General features: G+C 41.8%; 1 protein-coding gene across 1 annotated transcript; it reads right to left on the bottom strand.

Moving 5' to 3' along the window:
• Positions 1-208: 208 nt before the first annotated feature.
• RGR (retinal G protein coupled receptor) lies at positions 209-16,632 on the bottom strand. Its single transcript, XM_033148781.1, has 7 exons — positions 16,440-16,632; positions 8,261-8,417; positions 5,140-5,261; positions 3,648-3,801; positions 2,237-2,354; positions 1,823-1,936; positions 209-1,036 (listed from the first exon to the last, which is right to left on the bottom strand). The coding sequence occupies exons 1-7, from the start codon at positions 16,519-16,521 to the stop codon at positions 893-895; spliced, it is 891 nt and encodes a 296-aa protein (XP_033004672.1). The 5' UTR covers positions 16,522-16,632; the 3' UTR covers positions 209-892.
• Between the last annotated feature and the right edge of the window lie 1,894 nt (positions 16,633-18,526).

Below are 18,526 nucleotides of genomic sequence, written 5' to 3'. Positions count from 1 at the left end.
CATCTCACAACATTAATACAGCAATACAGAACTCGCCAGGCAGATTGCTAGGATGAGAGGCATTAAACCTGCACAACACATTACATAATGAAGACTGATTTGGCAGGCATGACTGATGAGAGATCCAGTCACACATCCCTCCATCAGTTGCCAGATTTAAATAAATGATATTCATGAAACAGTAAGAATTTTAGAAACAATTTTCTCCTTTTGCAAACACCCATTTTATGCAAATAGGAAAACAGAGGCACAAACGTACGGCCTAAATACTGGATACTGCCTTAATCTCTCAACAACCCAGAAATACCCTATGTACAAACAAGCAGAAAGCCTTAACAGATCCCCACTATTCCCCCCCCCCCAGCTTGGTTTCCTGCAGTTCCATCTTGCAACAACAACAACAACAAAACAATTTGCTTCACAGCTTGCAGTTCATTTGAGTGACATGTAAAATGAGTGACCGGCAGAGGTTAGAGGCAGCTTGCTTGGCAAATGGCACGGGGCTGATGGAGAGGCAAGTTCGGCAGCGACATCTGCTTGGCATCTTTTCAGTAATGCGATAATTGCTGGTAGCCAATGCAAAGCCTTTCTAGTGTGGGACCGCAGTCGATTGGAGTCATAGTAAGTGGTTTCTGCTACTGGATGCTTCCAGTTGTGCCTGCCTCAATTTGGGACCGTTTCACACATTACACAGCAACAAGCCTGACACAGAGTGGGATACTCAACGGGAGTACGCAGCTAAACCTGGCTCCCTGGCGAGCATGACGTACGAGGTTTCAAACACCAATTTGTCACGATATTTTCGAGTGCGCACTTCAAAACCCAACCTGGGTGTACATTTAAAGGGATGTAGTGTGTGTGTGAAGAGGCCCTTGCTTAATGCCACAGTGCGTTACTTAGTTTTGTTATCAACTTCAGCTTTCTCAATCTTCTGTCCTGTGAGGAACTGCCATATCCCCCCTCTGTAGTTCTCGTTCCCCAGAGCATAGACCAAAGCATTCACGGCTGGCGAGGTTTTGGCAATAACAGCAGGGATCTGTTAGGAAGCAGAGCATTTAAGGAGGTTAGATAAGGATGGGTTCGTGTTTACACAGAATTTCATAATGAAATGTATGAGGTCTGGGTGGTACCCTGACCAGCAATGAATTTTTAACAGCTGCCATGTTTTTCACTGAGCTGGGGCTAATGGGACAGCCTCCCCCATTCTTCTACACTCTCTCTATTCCTAGATTCTGACACTTCCCTTTGGGCTCCTTAAATCATGGGCCCACACGGCCATTCTTGGCTCTACCACTGGAGCAAGGGACCGCACATTTCCTCTGGGCTGTGGTGTATTTGCCAGGATCTCAGGTGTGCTCCTCTTTGCCTGGACTCAGCGGCCAGGCAGGGGACAATGGCGTTTATTTCCCCACTGCCATCCCCTCTGCTTTGCAGAGTTAGGCAAAAGGGTTAGTGGCCCGTTCCTAAGGATTTTATAGTCTAAAATGGATTGTGTTTGGAGAAGACAGCAGAGGGGGTGGATGGAGAAGGAAGGGATGGATGGGAACCCAAGAAGCTGCCTTATACCATGGCACACCATTGATCCATCTAGCTTAGTGCTGCCAGCAGTTCTACAGGATTTCAGACAGGGGACCCATATCTGGGGACACGAGGGATTGAACCCGGGGCATTCTGCACGCAAGGAATAAGCTCTGACACTGAGATGCATGCTCCAATCTCCTTGCCTCGGGCATCTGGGTGTTCTTTATTGTACTCTCCCATTGATCCAGAATTGTCTGGATTGCACGAAAGATCTTTGTGCTCTCGGGCTATTTTTACATACCATTCGAATTTTGGGGGAGATGAAGGTCACATTTTCAACTGCGGCATAGAAACATAAAAGCGAGTAGGGACCCCAGCAGATGACCAGAGATTTCACTGGTAAACCAGTATTAAACTGGGAAAAACAAGAACAGAGAACGTGGTATTGCGTAAATAAAACCCATATGAAAAGTTGAGATTGATACAACCCACAAAAACCCTTTGGTTACAACAGGAGCACATGATTTTGAGACAAAATAAATGTTTCCAGCACTTTGCCACAAACAGACCCCCCCCCCTTAAATGGCAACCATGAGGAAGTTGAAAGACTGCTTCTTTCGCTTATCAGACAACATAACCCAAGCTATAGGAGATGGTTCCTTGAGTGGAAAAGGAAGCTGTGTACAACCCTTTATGTGCCGGGGTATTTTCTTACCTTGAGCTGCCCTGTTTTCTTGAATTTGTGATCTATTGATTGATAGGCTGTTAGCATGATGAACACCGGAATCAAGAAATTGAAAAGGGCCAGAGGAATAAGATAGGAAATATAATTCCTGGAGGGGGGAGGGGGGGAGAGGAAAGGACAGAGATCTGTCATTCTGTTTGCAATGTTATATACTTGATATTAAAAACCACTTAGGAGAGAAATCATATATTCAATTAGGTTTAGCAAAACGTCTAAAGGGGCACCTCTCTGTGTTAAATATAATAACAGTTCTGTAGGACGACTCTCTCTGGTGGGCTGCCTGATAAGGCGGAATAAGATTGGTGGAGGTGGGGCAGGTGAGGCACAGCGATGGAAAAAATCATCAATTTCAGTTTCTCTCAGTTTCTCATTTTTCTAGTCTTAAGTTCAGTTCTCCACATTAGCTACCAACCTCATGAAAATCCACCAACCTCATGAAAATCCACCAGAATTTCAGTGCAAAATCCTTTGAATATGCATGATGTTTAACACAGTTTTGCCTCATATATACATATATATATATATATATATATATATATATATATATATATATATATATAGCAAAGTAATTTCCCCTAATGCATTTTTGCCTTGTGATTGTCACCAACGTGTGTGTTTTATGCATATTTTACTGTAGTATGTGCATTTTTGTACATGTTACATGATGGCTGGAGAACTGCACTGCACCATTCAGAGAAGTGCGAATGTCAAAGGATGGCTGCGTTTTAGCAGCACAAGAGCAATATTCTGCCAGGCGACTTTTTGCCACTGCCATGTATATGTTTGTCTGTAAAATTCAGGACGCGGGTGGCGCTGTGGGTTAAACCACAGAGCCTAGGGCTTGCCGATCAGAAGGTCGGTGGTTCGAATCCCCGTGATGAGGTGAGCTCCCGTTGTTCGGTCCCTGCTCCCTAGAAAAGACCCTGATGTTGGGAAAGATGGAGGGCACAAGGAGAAGGGGACGGCAGAGGATGAGATGGTTGGACAGTGTTCTTGAAGCTACTAACATGAGTTTGGCAAACTGCGAGAGGCAGTGAAGGATAGGCGTGCCTGGCGTCCATGGGGTCACGAAGAGTTGGACACGACTGAACGACTGAACAACAACTGGTGGGAAGGTAAACAGCATTTCCGTGTGCTACTCTGGTTCACCAGAAGAGGCTTAGTTATGTTGACCACATGACCCAGAAGCTGTACGCCGGCTCCCTCAGGCTATAGAGCAAGATGAGCGCCGCAACCCCAGAGTCATCCGTGACTGGACCTAATGGTCAGGGGTCCCTTTACCTTTTTAAAATTCATTTTTACTAGTTGCACCTCTTTTTATTTTTTATTTTAAAGCCACACATATATGCTCATGTGTCAGAAATGCCTAGACCGAACGCACCTGTCTCCTTTGCTATAGTCCAATGTGCAACATGTTCTTAGAGGCTCATAGTCATATTCACCCCATCCTAGAAGAGGCATCACAGCCCAAAAGGCAGCAAAAAGCCATATAAATATCACCATGGAAATCACTGAACCCCACTGCAGCTTACTTCCTGTAAATGAGAAGAAATCAGATTCATAAACTTGGAATGGAAATAAAAACAGCAACTCTGAGTCAATTGACCAGGGATTTCTATTGAGAGAGCAGGCCATGGTTAGAGAAAGAAGTGACCAGCTTATGTTGAAATAGGGAGTTTCTTCTTTAAGATAATGGGTGGTGTAAGAAAAAAACAACCTTCATGAAGTGCATCTTATTTTGGATATATCTAAAAAATTTAATACCTATTTTTCTACACTCCAATGAAGGCTGCTTTAGATTGACTCAAGATGGATACTTAGGACAAGATAATTTTTAAAATTCTGACTTTAAATTGTTCATGGACAATTGAATCCAATTTAAGGTAGAGATAACACTGTCTTCCCTACTGTTGCACGGGACAATTACAATGCCTCATAACAATAGTATTGCATCATAAGCCGTGTTCCACAGGCAATTTACTGTCATGCCCAAGAATTTACTGTCCTACTGTCATGCTTCGGACTTGTAATGTGGCAGAATGAAGAAGAAGAAGCAGATGTTCCTCATGTTTCCTGTTCTCCATGCCAGAAAAGCATCTTCTCTACCTTGGAAAATTGCAATATATCTGGTGCATCTACCAGAATCCAGGCATGCAGACATTCCCCCCCCTCCCCCACCACCCCAAGGCTGCACCGTCACATCCATAGTTCTTGTTATTTTCCAAAATATTTCATGGAAGATTATGCTCTCAGAATGTTAACATCCGTTTCAGAGCTACTGCAAACTTTTAAAAGCACATATGATTTAAACTGATAGGTAGAGATGGAGATTTGTATCAAATAAAGTCATCTGGTTAATGCAAGGACTTCTGCCTGTGCAACAGGACTTCCCCCCCCCTCTCTCCTCTCCCAATGTGCCCTCGGCCCTGCATGTCCCCAAACTGTTCTCCCCCATTCTCTGGAGGAGATTTCAGGAAGGGCACGAGGGGGGCACGCAAGGACAGAAGATGGGGAGAAAGTCCTGTTGCACAGGGGGAAGGTCTTTGTGCTAAAGTGGCAAAACTTCATTCCGCTTTCTACCACGGACCAGCAAACCCCTTTTAAAATTCTTAAAATATTTTATTTGTCATGTTTCTATACCCATTTGTAATACTTTTATAACAGCTCTCCTTCTTGTAAACCAGGGTGGGTCTAATTTACAATGAACTAACCAAACTCAACCCTCCAGATGTTTTGGGACTACAACTCCCATCATCCCTAGCTAACAGGACCAGTGATCAGGGATGGTGGGAGTTGTAGTCCCAAAATATCTGGAGGGCTGAGTTTGGTGGATGTCTGATCTAGATCTATACAAATACCAGGCTAGTACTTACTAGTGCAGTATTGATGATATCGGTCCCAGGCAATGGAAGCTGCAGAGCTAATGCTAGTCAGTGCTGTCAAAAATCCTTGAAATCCATGAATCTGGCAACCATCAGAGCCATAGGGCCAGTATCTGAAAAGAGATAAATGAAAATGTTGGAACCTGCCATAGGTGGAGCGATCAGGACACTGATCTCATGCCCTACCTGGATAGGAAGCAGGGCCTGAACCAAGACATTTTGCCACCTGAGGTGAACCACAAAATGGCTCCACCCACCCACCAGGGAAGAAGGGCTGAGGGAAGACCTATATCAGGAACAAGGGGGAAATAAAGATTTACTTTGGGAACAAGGGGGAGTGCAGCGGCAGCAACAGAGTTTATGAAAACAATAAAAGTATCATTAAAAACAGTTATTTAAAACACCCCAAAAAGAATTAAAAGCAGTGATAAACTAAAAACAGTTTGAAACAGATTAAATGTTGTATGTGTGCTCCTATGAGCATCTCACCATGAGCTTCTTCTGTTTGGAAAGGTATGGCTCTGATAGCTGTGGCTTCTCTTCATGGTCTAATTTCAACAGGTCTGAGCTGGCATTGACTAAATGTCCTGTGGAAGTTGGGGAGAATGGATTGGGGGTTAATTAGTGACCTATCTTCACTAGAGATAGGTCACCAATTAACCCCCAATCCATTCTCTCCAACTTCCACAGGACATTTAGTTAATAGAGGGCAATGCATTCCTTGGAGGCTGAATCTGCTGCCCTTGTGGATTTTGTCACCTGAGGCATTTTCCTCATCTTGCCAGCCCTGATAGGAAGGCAAAATGGGCATCACCAGAGTTATATGGATCCACTAACGCTGTATCTTTTGTGTTTGTGTTGTTGGAAGTACAACGGCAGGGAACATTCAGTGTGTGGATTAAGGGGTTAATTCTGTTTCTGTTCTGGCTCACAGCAGACTCTGAGTGGCTGGAGGTTCCAGTCGGTTGGGAAAGAATCGCAAGCGAGGAAGACACTTGAGTTTTGACAGTTAGTGGCGTTTGCAGGGGGAAACAGCTCTGAAGGAACTTCTTCTCTGGCTGAAGAAAAGACAAATCTCTGTATATTTCTCCTCAGGTTATACCCTGCTCTTGTTCACTTTACCCTCAATAAAGTATTATCCACTTCTTATTCTCTTTATTCCAATCACTCTGCTCACTGGTTATGGGCCCAGAAATACTATTGGTATCACAAGCAAGTGTGGCTCTTAAAAAAAAAAAGTTTATATTTATACCTTTCAAGTTTATACATTTCAGTAGTTTTACAATCAATTTAACATTTCAAAATTGTGATCGAACATTTATTAGGAAATGGGACATATATAAAATACATATTAAGGATTACAGTTATAATATGACACCAGTGGCAGGTTTTAAATGATTCCTGTGGTATGAAAATTATAAGAGAATATAACATCGATGAAAATTAATAAATGAAAATATATAATACGCTAGATAGCTTAAGTGGAAATTACATGATGGGGTGACGGGAAGTCGTTAGAAATGTAAGAACATCATACTGTGATGTGATGTAACAAATATCATTACTTTCTTTTCATTATGTTGATTAAACTTTTGGTTTGTTACTTTTTTCAAAAAACTCAATAAAGCATTTAAAAAGCAAAACAAAATAAAATAAAACATTTCAAAATTGGACTTCCTTCCCCCTCTTTCTGCAGTTCCTTAAATTTATTTATTTTTAATATCTTTTGCATATCCAAATTCATTTCACTTGCTCGTTTAATTATCTACTGTAAGTATATACTCTTGTGAAACTGCGGGTTATTACAGTAATTCTGCTAATGTTTTTATCTGTTTACAATTTATCTGAAAAAAATCAATAAACCATTTCCACTCTTTTATTAAAAAGTTTGCTATCTTGATTTCTTCTTCTTCTTCTTCCAGTAAGTTTTGCCATTTCTGCATATTCGATGAGTTTCTGTAGCCATTCTTTCTTTACTGGGACTTCTGCTTCTTTCCACTTTTGGGCAAGTAGCATTCTTGCTGCTGTAGTAGCATAAATAAATAAATTTCTATACGATTTAGGTAGTTCTGTCCCTATAATTCCCAAGCGAGCCTGGTTCTGAGAGAAAAGGAAAGTTAACCTGAAGCAGAACAAAGCATCTGAGGGGAAAACGGGAAGCAGTTCAAGTTTGAAATTGGGTACTGAAAAGCTGAGCAACGGGAACAACCCGCTATGGAAATCCAAACTAGAAATCCTACTGCAAACCCACCTGTGGAAAGTGCTGACAACCCTGAAAAACTGGGCCATAGAGGAGAGGCAAGCAAAGGCAGTGATCTGCCTGCTTGTGGAAGACGACCAGCTTATTCACATCAGCAAAGATGATACAGCTGTGTGAGCTTGCAGATTTAATCAATAAGGCCTTGGACCAGTATACCTGAAGGAGTATCTCCACCCCCATCGTTCTGCCCGGACACTGAGGTCCAGCGCCGAGGGCCTTCTGGCGGTTCCCTCACTGCGAGAAGCCAAGTTACAGGGAACCAGGCAGAGGGCCTTCTCGGTAGTGGCGCCCGCCCTGAGGAATGCCCTCCCATCAGAGGTCAAGGGAATAAACAACTACCTGACATTCAGAAAATACCTGAAGGCAGCCCTGTTTAGGGAAGTTTTTAATGTGTGACATTTTAATGTATTTTTAATCTTTGTTGGAAGCTGCCCAGAGTATTATTATTATTATTATTATTATTATTATTATTATTATTACTACTACTACTACTACTACTACTACTACCTGCTGTGCAAACGGTATGGAATCTGGATGCATTGCTCCATTCTCTCCTGACTCACTGCACATTGACACTTCTTACCAGGAGCTAACCCCAAGCATAGGAACAGTCAGTTTAAGAAGACTGAGAGCCTCTACTATATAGAATTTTGAATTTTGTATGTCCAGACATTGTAGCACTCTAATTTATTTTCAAAGCAGCTTGTGTGAGTATCACACCTCTGAAATACATTAGTTTATCAGTAGTTTAAAAGGACAGATAAAACACATCCATTGTCATTAGCACTTTTTTAAAATGAAAAAGTGGAAAGGCACATTATATTCTTGAATAAATGAATAAATAAAATCTACCTTAAGAAACTAGAGAAAGCTGCAATGAATGCATTGGCGCAGATTCCACAGTCGGACAGTGCAAGGTTGAAAACCAGAAAGTTGCCAGGTGTTCGAAGTGCTTTGATTTTCCAGAAAGAGATGATGGTCAGTAAATTCAGAGAGAATCCAAGCAGTGCTGAAAACAAGCACAGGTTTAAAAGGTTTTGTTTTGTAACTTTCTCTCACGCTTGGACCAGAACAAACTACACCAACCATACCACCAAGCATTCAAAAATGCCCCAACTTTTCTTACTCACATAGTTACTTTTGTATCTCTGTATCTATCTATACAATCAGAGTTGGCTCGCGCTAGTTATGACAATTAATTACAGCCAGAGAGAAGAATAAGGAATCAAATTGAAACATGGTGCAATTTGATTTGCATAAAAATAAGGGGTTGTGTCCAATGCTATTCTTCTAGCTAGTGCAAGAGAGTTTTGCATGCACACACCCAACTAAGATAAATGCTCAAAAGAAAGAACAAAAAAATAATAATGGGACAAATATCAGAAGGGGGAAAGGGTTAACCTCACTCCCTCATCATGGCTCCAGTGCAAACTGAGCTTGACCACCCAGGGCTGTTTTCCTGCATCATGAGTCATTCGGTTCTTTGCTTTTACTTGCATTTTTTAATTATAAAATAGCATAGTGTTTTCCTTATTTGCCTCTGTTCCTTGCCAAACAACAGCCAACTGTTAGTAACCCAGTTATGAGATGCAGCCTTTCCCAACCTGGTGCCGTCCAGACGTTTTAGACTAAAATTCACGCTAGCCCCAGACAGCATCTGTCTGTGTATCTCTAGCACACCTCTGTTTTTCTCGATTTGTTAAAAAGGGGAGCAAATTAAATTCATTTTCCAAGAGACCAATGTGGGTTACAATAGATCCCAGTCTATTATTTTAATACTTTGCATTTTTTTAAAAAAATCCAAACATGTTCAGCAAACAATCATGGCAAATAAATAAGGCATTATATTATGCAGATTATAAAGATATATAGATTATATAGAATAGATTATATAGATCAGGGGTGGCCAACTCCCAACAGACTGCGATCTACTCATAGAATTAAAAACTGCCAGTGATCTACCCCCCTTTTGGGTCTTCAGGTCAACGTTGTTGATGAGCTTTTTTTAGGGAGAAGGAAAGCCCTGTTTTTGGGGGGCTCGGGTTAAAGTTGCTGAGCTTTTCTGGGGGGAGCCAAAGCTTTTTTGGGGGAGGGGAGCTACTGTGATCTATCACAGATGTCCAGTGATCTACCACAGATGTCCAGTGATCTACCTGTTGGACATGCCTGAGCTTCATGCTCTGGAACGGGGGTGGGGGGGGTGGGTGGAGAGCAGGAGGGGCAGGGCTGGTGCACATCCCAGGGGCATGGTGCATGTCCTGGGGGCGTGGCGCCCAGCGCAGGTGGGGGGCAGCTGCGATGGCACCCCACCAGGATCACGCTGTCAGGGGCGGTGCGTTCCCCGCGCACTCCTCCTCCTCCACCAGTGTGCCTGATATAGATTATAAACAACTCAGGTTTATGGAAAGCTAAATCTGGTATAACGAAAGACTTGAATAGGGGGAAGTTGGTTAAAAGGAGGTGGAAGAGAGAAAGGATTACAAATTATTCAATGGAATAGCTGAAACAAAATTGGTTTATTCTCAACGTATTGATGGATGGCCCTCAACAGGAGAGTATGTGTGGGTAAATGGATCAGACGTGCTCTTGTCTGTAAGATGGTGAGATGTTAATACCCCTAATTCTGCCAGTCAGGTGATTGTAAGCATGCCATCTTGAGTTTGGCATCACTAAGAGCTCCCTCAGCCTCAGGAGCAATCCTAAGTGTGCCTTTGAGCAAGATGGTATAACTGAAGCTTCAGAAAAATCAAATCCCCCATGAAAGCTATCTGCAGATTGTTAAAATCAATTGGAAGTCTTCCTGCGTTGACCTGCAATAATTCTCAGTATCCTCAAATTTCAAAAGCACAAGTGTGCAGGATTATTAGAGGCACTTATCATGGTTTACTGGGGCTGCAATCGTAACTCTTCACGCCGTTCTGATCTCCCATGGCCCCAGTTAGGACTGCTCTGCCTGTGACCTAAAATGACCTTGGTTGTTTATATTATTGGGAGAAAGCCACAGCTCTGCTTTGCATGCAGAAGAATAAATCTTCAAGCCTCAGCATCTCCAGGAAAGCCTAGGAGAGACCCCTGCCTGAAATCCTGAAGAGCCACTGTCAATCATTCATTGCAGATAATACCGAGCTAGTTCAGGATCATAGAATTGTAGATATGGCAGGGACCATGAGGGTCATTTAGTCCAACCCCCTGCCATATATGTTTGCTCAGAACTGAGGCCCACGGTGTCCAATTAAGTGTGAACTATAGCAAGGGCATGTTAACTATGCCAGCATTTGAGTGACCGTAGAAGCAATACGAGCTTGGTAAGAGTAATAAGGGTATATGTTGATGTAAGAATGTATTAGAAAATTTAAAAAGAAATGTATAACAATAAGGAACACATTCATTTGTACTAGTGGATTATGCTTTTGGGTTTGACTGGAAGTCTAATTATTCGGTTTAATGATTGATATTTGGCGCTTTGGGAAATTTTGGGGTTTTTTGATAATCCCCCCTTTTTTCCTTTATATTTGTTTAGGCTAATGTTGTTTTTTTTTGTATTTTAGGTTATGGGTTTTTCCTTTTCTTTTCTTTCATACTTGAGGTGTAATGTATTTTGTACCAATGAACAAATGTGTTGTATAATAAGAGACACGAAAGTATTATAATATAATGTAGTTTATTATTGTAATATACAAAGTTTAATCAATAATAATTTTAAAAAGTGTGCATAGTATCAAAATTTGAATCATTCCTGCTACTTTATGTGACATCCATTATACTGCTGGATGGTTGTAATCGAGGGGCCAGATTCAACTAAATAGAGCTAGCGGGAGACAGTGCCATGGGTCCTGTTAGCACAGCAGGGCTCCCCCCTCACTCCCCATGCTTCCCCAAATCTGCCCCCCCAATCAGCTCAAAGGAGTCCGGAGAACACCCAGAACAGCATGGGGGGGGGGAGGAGAGGGGAAATTCAGTGTTGCTCGAAATGCAATCATTTATTCTGGCCAGATGGAATGATCTGGCCAGAAGAAATGATTGCATTTCGAGCAACACTGAATTCCACCTTAAGGCATGATGTAGCCAGAGTTAAGTAATTTTAATTCCCATTGATTTAAACAGGAGAGTTAAATGCATGTTCTTAGTTTTATGCTGTGGAAATCAATGAAACTGTCTGGATCATGCCCTACACTTATTACAGTGGTGGACACCCAACCGACATTGTTTTTCCTATGGGGGGTAATCCCTTGAAAACCCACCACCAACATATTTTTACTAAGACTGTGGCGGCAACCTTAAATACACCTACCTGTCAGTAAGTCCCTTTAAACTCAACGGGGCTTACTTCTGGCTGCAAATTTACAGATTTGTATTGTAAATGTATCAGTCATCCACACAACTCACTCCTGGATTGGAGGTCAAATATTTTCCCCAGTCAAAGAATTGAACAGTTTTAACTGACCATTAGAAATAGGACCAAAATACATCAGCAGGAATAAAAGCATTCTTTTCGCTTGACAGTGATATACGCCACCATCAAATTTCATATGCATAGAATCATCACACACGGAGTATACATCAGCTACAAAGTGACTGATTTCAGTAAGACAGATGCATTTTTAAAAATTCTTTTAATTTTTCATTCCTTGGGAACTAAAAGCGTGTTTAATTTTTTTACCAGACTGCGCTCTTTTATATCATTTTAAAAAGTCAGCAGGCAATTACCTGTGTTTTTAGTAACATTAAAAAACACAGCAGAAGAAAAAGAATGGTACAAAACTTAACAGGTTTCAGTCGAGGTATAAAAACGAAACTATAAATAACAAAATGGATCAGAATTCTCACCTGGGCTGTTTGCTAATTTATCACTAGCACAACTGTCTGCGAAGCTGAGACACCCAGCTAATTTATTACTAATGAAAATGCATTTGCACAGTCTGTTGAAATTCTTACAACAAGTTATGTGAAGAAGAAGAAATAGAGGCAAAGTCCATTTAGCCGGACTTTTGAGACAGGTGTTTCTTTTGTGAGTAAGACATGCTTAAAATCCAGTGCTGTTGAATGATGCGTCCCTCAGCCTATTTTGGGCATCTTCATTCAAGTATACAAGATTCTGTTACATAACCTTGTTGGGGGGGGGAGGGAAGATGGGCACAAATGGAAAGCGATGAGTTTCAGAATAAACAGTAAGATATGAACCATCTGTATGAATCCTCGGTCCTAAATACAAAACCACCTTTTAAGTCCATAAGGAACAGAAACAATAAATATATTATTCCCGGAATCCTTCAAAACAACAAACTTAACTTTCGCTCCTCAATAGTCTTGTTGCATAACATGCCTTTGCAAGCAACCTCTGCCCTATTTCATAAAGGGATAATGAACAATGGCGTAGCCATAGAAACAAGATTTACCCTGAAGCCTATACTGCTCTATTGAAAGTGTTGTGTGGTTATAGATAATCTTTCCCCCTTCTTCTTCAAACCACAGTCTTGCTTGAGCAACGAAACAGCGAGAAGGTCTGATCTGATCTAAGAATTCTCTGACCACACCACCCTTCACCCTAGCTTACCTTCTGCCATCATCAGGGTGCCCAAACCAAACACTTCAACTTCAGTGAAACCTTCAGGGAGAGTGTGTGGTGTTGCCATCTTTAAAGCAGCAAGGCCAGGATAGCCTAGGCTCTGCCTCCCCTACTAGCAAACTCCAAGTGACAATCTCTCTCTCTCTCTCTCTCTTTTTGGCTAGATGTTCTGACTCTTCCGAAAGCCTAAAGCAGCTTCCTTCTTAAAGGGCCAGTTGGTGCATGGACATGGACCGAGTACAGCATTATGAGAAATGAGCTCTCTGTGCAACCTTTTCCAAAATTCCCATAATACAAGCAAGTGACAGCAGTCACCTGCCATTAAGTTCTGAAAATTATAGTTCACAGAGGGGGGGAAACGAAACAGGAATGTGCCGTTGGTCTTTACAACAGTTGCGATATGGATAAGAAATTAATCCATTCCTGGTGTTATGCTTATGTAGATTCAGAGTGACCGTTATTTCATCAGAGTATTCCTCTCATTTTGTGTACAGCTCAGGCTTCATATGACCATGCATGCAAGCATTTAGCTCCAACATAAATCTCAAGTAACAATGGAGTCTAGCTCAACTCCCAGCAGTATCTGCCTCACAGAAGAGCCCTAGCTTTGTCTACACCAGGGGTCAGCAAACTTTTTCAGCAGGGGGCCGGTCCACTGTCCCTCAGACCTTGTGGGGGGCCGGACTATATTTTGGGAAAAAATATGAACGAATTCCTATGCCCCACAAACAACCCAGAGATGCATTTTAAATAAAAGCACACATTCTACTCATGTAAAAATACCAGCCAGGCCCCACAAATAACCCAGAGATGCATTTTAAATAAAAGGACACATTCCACTCATGTAAAAACATGCTGATTCCCGGACTATCCGCGGGCCGCATTTAGAAGGCGATTGGGCTGCGTCCTGCCCCCGGGCCTTAGTTTGGGGACCCCTGGTCTACACAGAAGAATGTCCTACTGAATTCAGTGGGGGTTACTTCCAGGTAAGCGGGGTTGGCATGGCAGCTTTAGACTGAAAACCAAATAAAGTACTGTGGTGAACAGCTACTTGAAGTAAGGCAATTGTCTTCGATAATTTGATATGTAACCATAGCTTGCTATCTCTTTCTCTTAATAAATGGCCTTTCATGGGCCTCCGTACAAAAACATTTATCGTGGGTAAATAACCACTAATTACAAAAAAGTACATAATGTTAAGCTGCCTTTATCATTTAATTCACTTACATGTCAAATGAGCGACTCAGAAAATGAAATGAGACTTTAAGAGAGCGAACCAAACCCTTTCCAAAACTAGGAACATGGGAGGCTGTCTTATGCTGAGTCCATCCATCTCAGGACTGCCTACACTGACTGACAGCTGCTCTTCAAGGTTTTAGAGGCTGACACTCCCAGCCCTACACAGAGATGCTAGGGACTGAAACTGTAACCTTCTGCATGCAAAGCAGACACGCTATTGCTGAACTATGGCCTTTCCCCGTGATATTACCTCAGTGTGAAATTACCTTCTTCACAATGAAATATATGATCAAATAAACAGCAGAGCTGTTACCTCTGATGAGCGGATACCATAGTTTCACAGAAAAACACAGTGTAACATGCAAAACCCACATGGATGCACAGCCTTATCCCAGTTATGAAAACTTTGATAAAGCCTCACACAACTCTATAAATTAATCTGCCTGACTACAATTGCTCATTTCTCCATGCCCATAATGATTCTAGGTTGACACCTGAATGCCTGCGAACAATGGATTGAGCAGTAGTTCCAAAGGCTATTCTGGAAAATCATTTTAGTTCCTGGGTTTCTTTTGTTTCAGGATTGCTTCTTGCATTGATAGCTGGTCTTCACGAACTATGCAAAGCATCTGAGAAATGGCAAGACCTTTTAATTTGAGCTCTGAGGTCTTAAGCAGCTTCAGCCTCTCAACTACAATGGAAAGAATAGCACTACAGGGTATATTATTAAGTATAATGTAATATTTTAAGGATGATGATATAATATAAAGTGCCTTGAGCTTCTAAAGTGAAAAATAAATGCTAAATTTAGCTAGCTTTCATATCTCAGTTTCTAACACTGGTTCCCACTATATGGTTCATCTCTGTCTTATGCAGAATTTCCATGGGTGATGCACATTCCTGGCCTGGAGATTCCGCAGTCATTGGGTGAACCAAGTGGTGAGCAGATGTCAGGTGTCTGGCCTTCTGTATTGTGGGATTCTTTTTTGATGGCATCCACATTAGGATTTGGACCTCATATTTGACGTGACTCATATATTTCGATGAAATCAATGGGTCTTATTTCCAAGGAAAGTATGGAAGAAGCCATGAAATATGGTGGTACAAACAGAATTGATGTTCACCTATACCAGTCTGATATAGTACTTACTATTGTAATCCTATGACCTGATCTATTATCTATTATGAATGTGATTATTATTATTAGTTTATTTAACCCAGGCTTTCTTTCTTTCTTTCTTTCTTTCTAGGTCATGTCTGCATTTCATCCAGTCTCCATCCCACCTCCAGTTCATCTGAATTGCAGAAGATGTAGCCATAGCAACAACAATGACACAACAGCATACCATCACATGCATTTTTCATTGCTTCAAACCCTCCAACATTTTTCCCAGTTGAAAAATTGAGACATTCGTATTCTCACTAAGAATCACCACCCGAGCATCAGTGCCCATTACATTCCTCATACACTGTACCAAGATAAATATAATGTATCAAGTTACTTTGCAATGGTCTATCTTGCAAGGGTATCTGTAAACTGGCCATAACCTTTCCCTTAAAAGTGTTTAACAATGAATCTGGGTTTCGTTATCAGGGACAGGTGTTGCGGATAGATGCCCAGGACCCCACTCAGCAGAACAAGGGGTATGTGGGGCAAAATGCAACAAACCTGGTTTATCATATTTGGAAGGAGATGAAATAATACATGTTACTATTTACAGATGCCACCGCCCCTTTAACAAGACAGTTAAGAAGTCTAGAGCCAGCATTTGCAAGGGCATGATGAGAACACGCAACCTTTTCCCTCTCCTCCAGTGTATAGCAGGAATTATTGACTTTCGCCACTGGTATTGCTATGGAACAGCTTCAACTCAAATAAATTCGGCAATGCTTACAATCAGTGATGGGAGGAAGGGAAGAAAATGCACTGAAAGATTGTGCCCTTGTGCGTGCATGTCCCAGAGTAAGTTGCAGCCCAACTCCCATTGCACTATCTATCATCTAGAGACCTAGAGGAGGGGCCTGTAACTTGAAGGATACTGTTGTGCAACGTGTTAACAATTTTAAAAAGCCATTCGTAGCATGTTCCACAAAGCTGATTTATCAAGATCAAATGCAAAGCATAAAGAAAAATAAAGGCCCGTCCATGATAAATAGGTGTGGTTAAAGTATATGTATTGACTTCTATTTCCGACTCCATTTTTATTTGGATCTACCCCAGCTTACCTTCTACCAGCAGGGCAGTGCCAATACTAAACACCTCTAATTCAGTGAAGCCTTCAGGAACAGGATATGCCGAAGTAACCATGTCTGCAAGAAAAATGCACCCTATTTTGGGCTCTTCACCCCAGCCACAGAAGTGACCCGATCACTTCTTTTCACTGAATTTCCCGGTAGTCTAAGACATCCTTCCTTCTTAAAGGGCCAATCCGCGTGCTGACACATGAAAGTTCTTATAGAAAAGCTTTGGGGCTTTAATGCCAGCCAGCATGGCAATCCTTACAAAAATGCCCTTAATGAGCCCGGCAGAACCCCCATCTCCCCACACCCCCTACAACTGCTGCAAATCGCATTTGTGTATTGTGGCTAAAGGAGAAGCATTCACTGAAATCACAACAGGCTCTTTGTAGGGATGAAATTTACGAACGCCCTCCGGTTAATTCTGCAACACTGGGAAAGAATTAAAGGATGCTGGAATGGCCAGTGGGGGAGTGAGATGTAATTGGGGAGTGACCTGAATAAAAGCAACAAATGTTATTCAATGTCTAATTAGGGGAAAGGGGACAAAGGGAATTTCTGGAGCACATATTTCGTTGTTCTTATGAAAGAAATCCAATGGCCAGCATTTTTTTGTGAAACTGTTTTCCTCCTTTCTGGTCCTGTTTTGTAATGGGCTGCTGATAACTTTACAGATGAGCAAACCCAGTTACATATCTGAGCTGCTCACAAAGACAAAGGCTGCTCAAAAGGCCACGGCCCCTTGCAAGTTGGTCCCCACTGCTGCAAGTCTCACTAAAAGCTGATTCACAGAATACATTTCAAACTTGGGATGAGTTAGAGGTGCTGGCCAATGCTCAGCTGAGCTGCTACAGAATGCTAGGCCATGTTTCAAATTTGTTGTCTAGTAGAACTTAAGTTATGACTAGGGATGGATGCATCTGCCAGTTTTGGTTCTCTCCATTTCTAATTTTTCTAGTCTTAAATTCAGCTTTCCACATTTCTGAACAAGTTGACAATTGTTTCAATAATAATAATAAATGAAAATTCATCCGCATGTTAGTGCAAATTTCTCTGAATAGACACATTTTTGCAATGCAACTTTCTCTTACAATGCATTCTTGTATTTTGTTTTCACTGGTATGTAGCCGTTTATGCACACTAAGACATATCATATGCATTTTTCTACACATTACTTGACTGGAGTACTGAATTGCAAAATTCGGAGAAGTGCAATTTTTTAAGGATGGCTGCCTTTCGGTTCACATATTGTTTCAGAAAGTGTGAATTTGGCAGGTTCATCATCAGATATGAGAAACTGAGCAGAAGAAGCAATATTGCATCCCCCTTTTTCTTCTCCCAATAGTGGCCATCCATCAAAGTGACCAAGGCCGATGTCATCCCCGAACAAGGCCTGAACTTGGACTGAGATGGGTCTAGATAATTAGTTTCATCCAAGAATACCTGCAGCTGCTTCACCACAACTCTCTCAATCACCTACCCAAAAAAACAACGTATTAGCACCTGGCCAAAAACTATTGCAGACTAAAGGGCACCATTACATCACATCCACCATATCCTGGACCTACCCAGACATGCTCTGCCAGCTAGATATTATTCACCTCAAGGGACAAGGATCAAGGGTGCACATGGCTGGATGCATAGATACAAGAACCTTGTCAGGGTTCTCAATCCACATCAGCTGAAATTGATCTCATAAAACCTGGCCAGAGAGCTCACTTGCTTCTGCACAAACTATGTCATCAATAACACTATGAAGCTGAACACAGTATTTGAAACCCAACACTTTGTTTTCAAGTAGTGTTGTCATCCTGGGTTGGATAGGCACATGCCATGTTACTCTTGTCTGAAATGTGTTCAAATGGCCAGGCAACCCATGTTCAGGCAGAAAAGAACTGAACGTTTGGAGTTCTTACTTCCACCAGAAGTCCATAAATCAATCTCTAGACCAGAGGAAGAGAAGCTGTGATTCTCCAGATGTTGCTGGAGTTCATTTCATATCAGCCCCAACTGATGTGGTCAAGGATGATGGGAGTTGGAGCTCAGAAACATCTGGATCGTCACAGGGATCTGCA

This window comes from Lacerta agilis, chromosome 5, assembly GCF_009819535.1.
Source record: "Lacerta agilis isolate rLacAgi1 chromosome 5, rLacAgi1.pri, whole genome shotgun sequence".
NCBI lineage: Eukaryota > Metazoa > Chordata > Lepidosauria > Squamata > Lacertidae > Lacerta > Lacerta agilis.
Note: the sequence above shows the minus strand (reverse complement) of the source record. Positions and strands in the feature narration are given on the sequence as shown.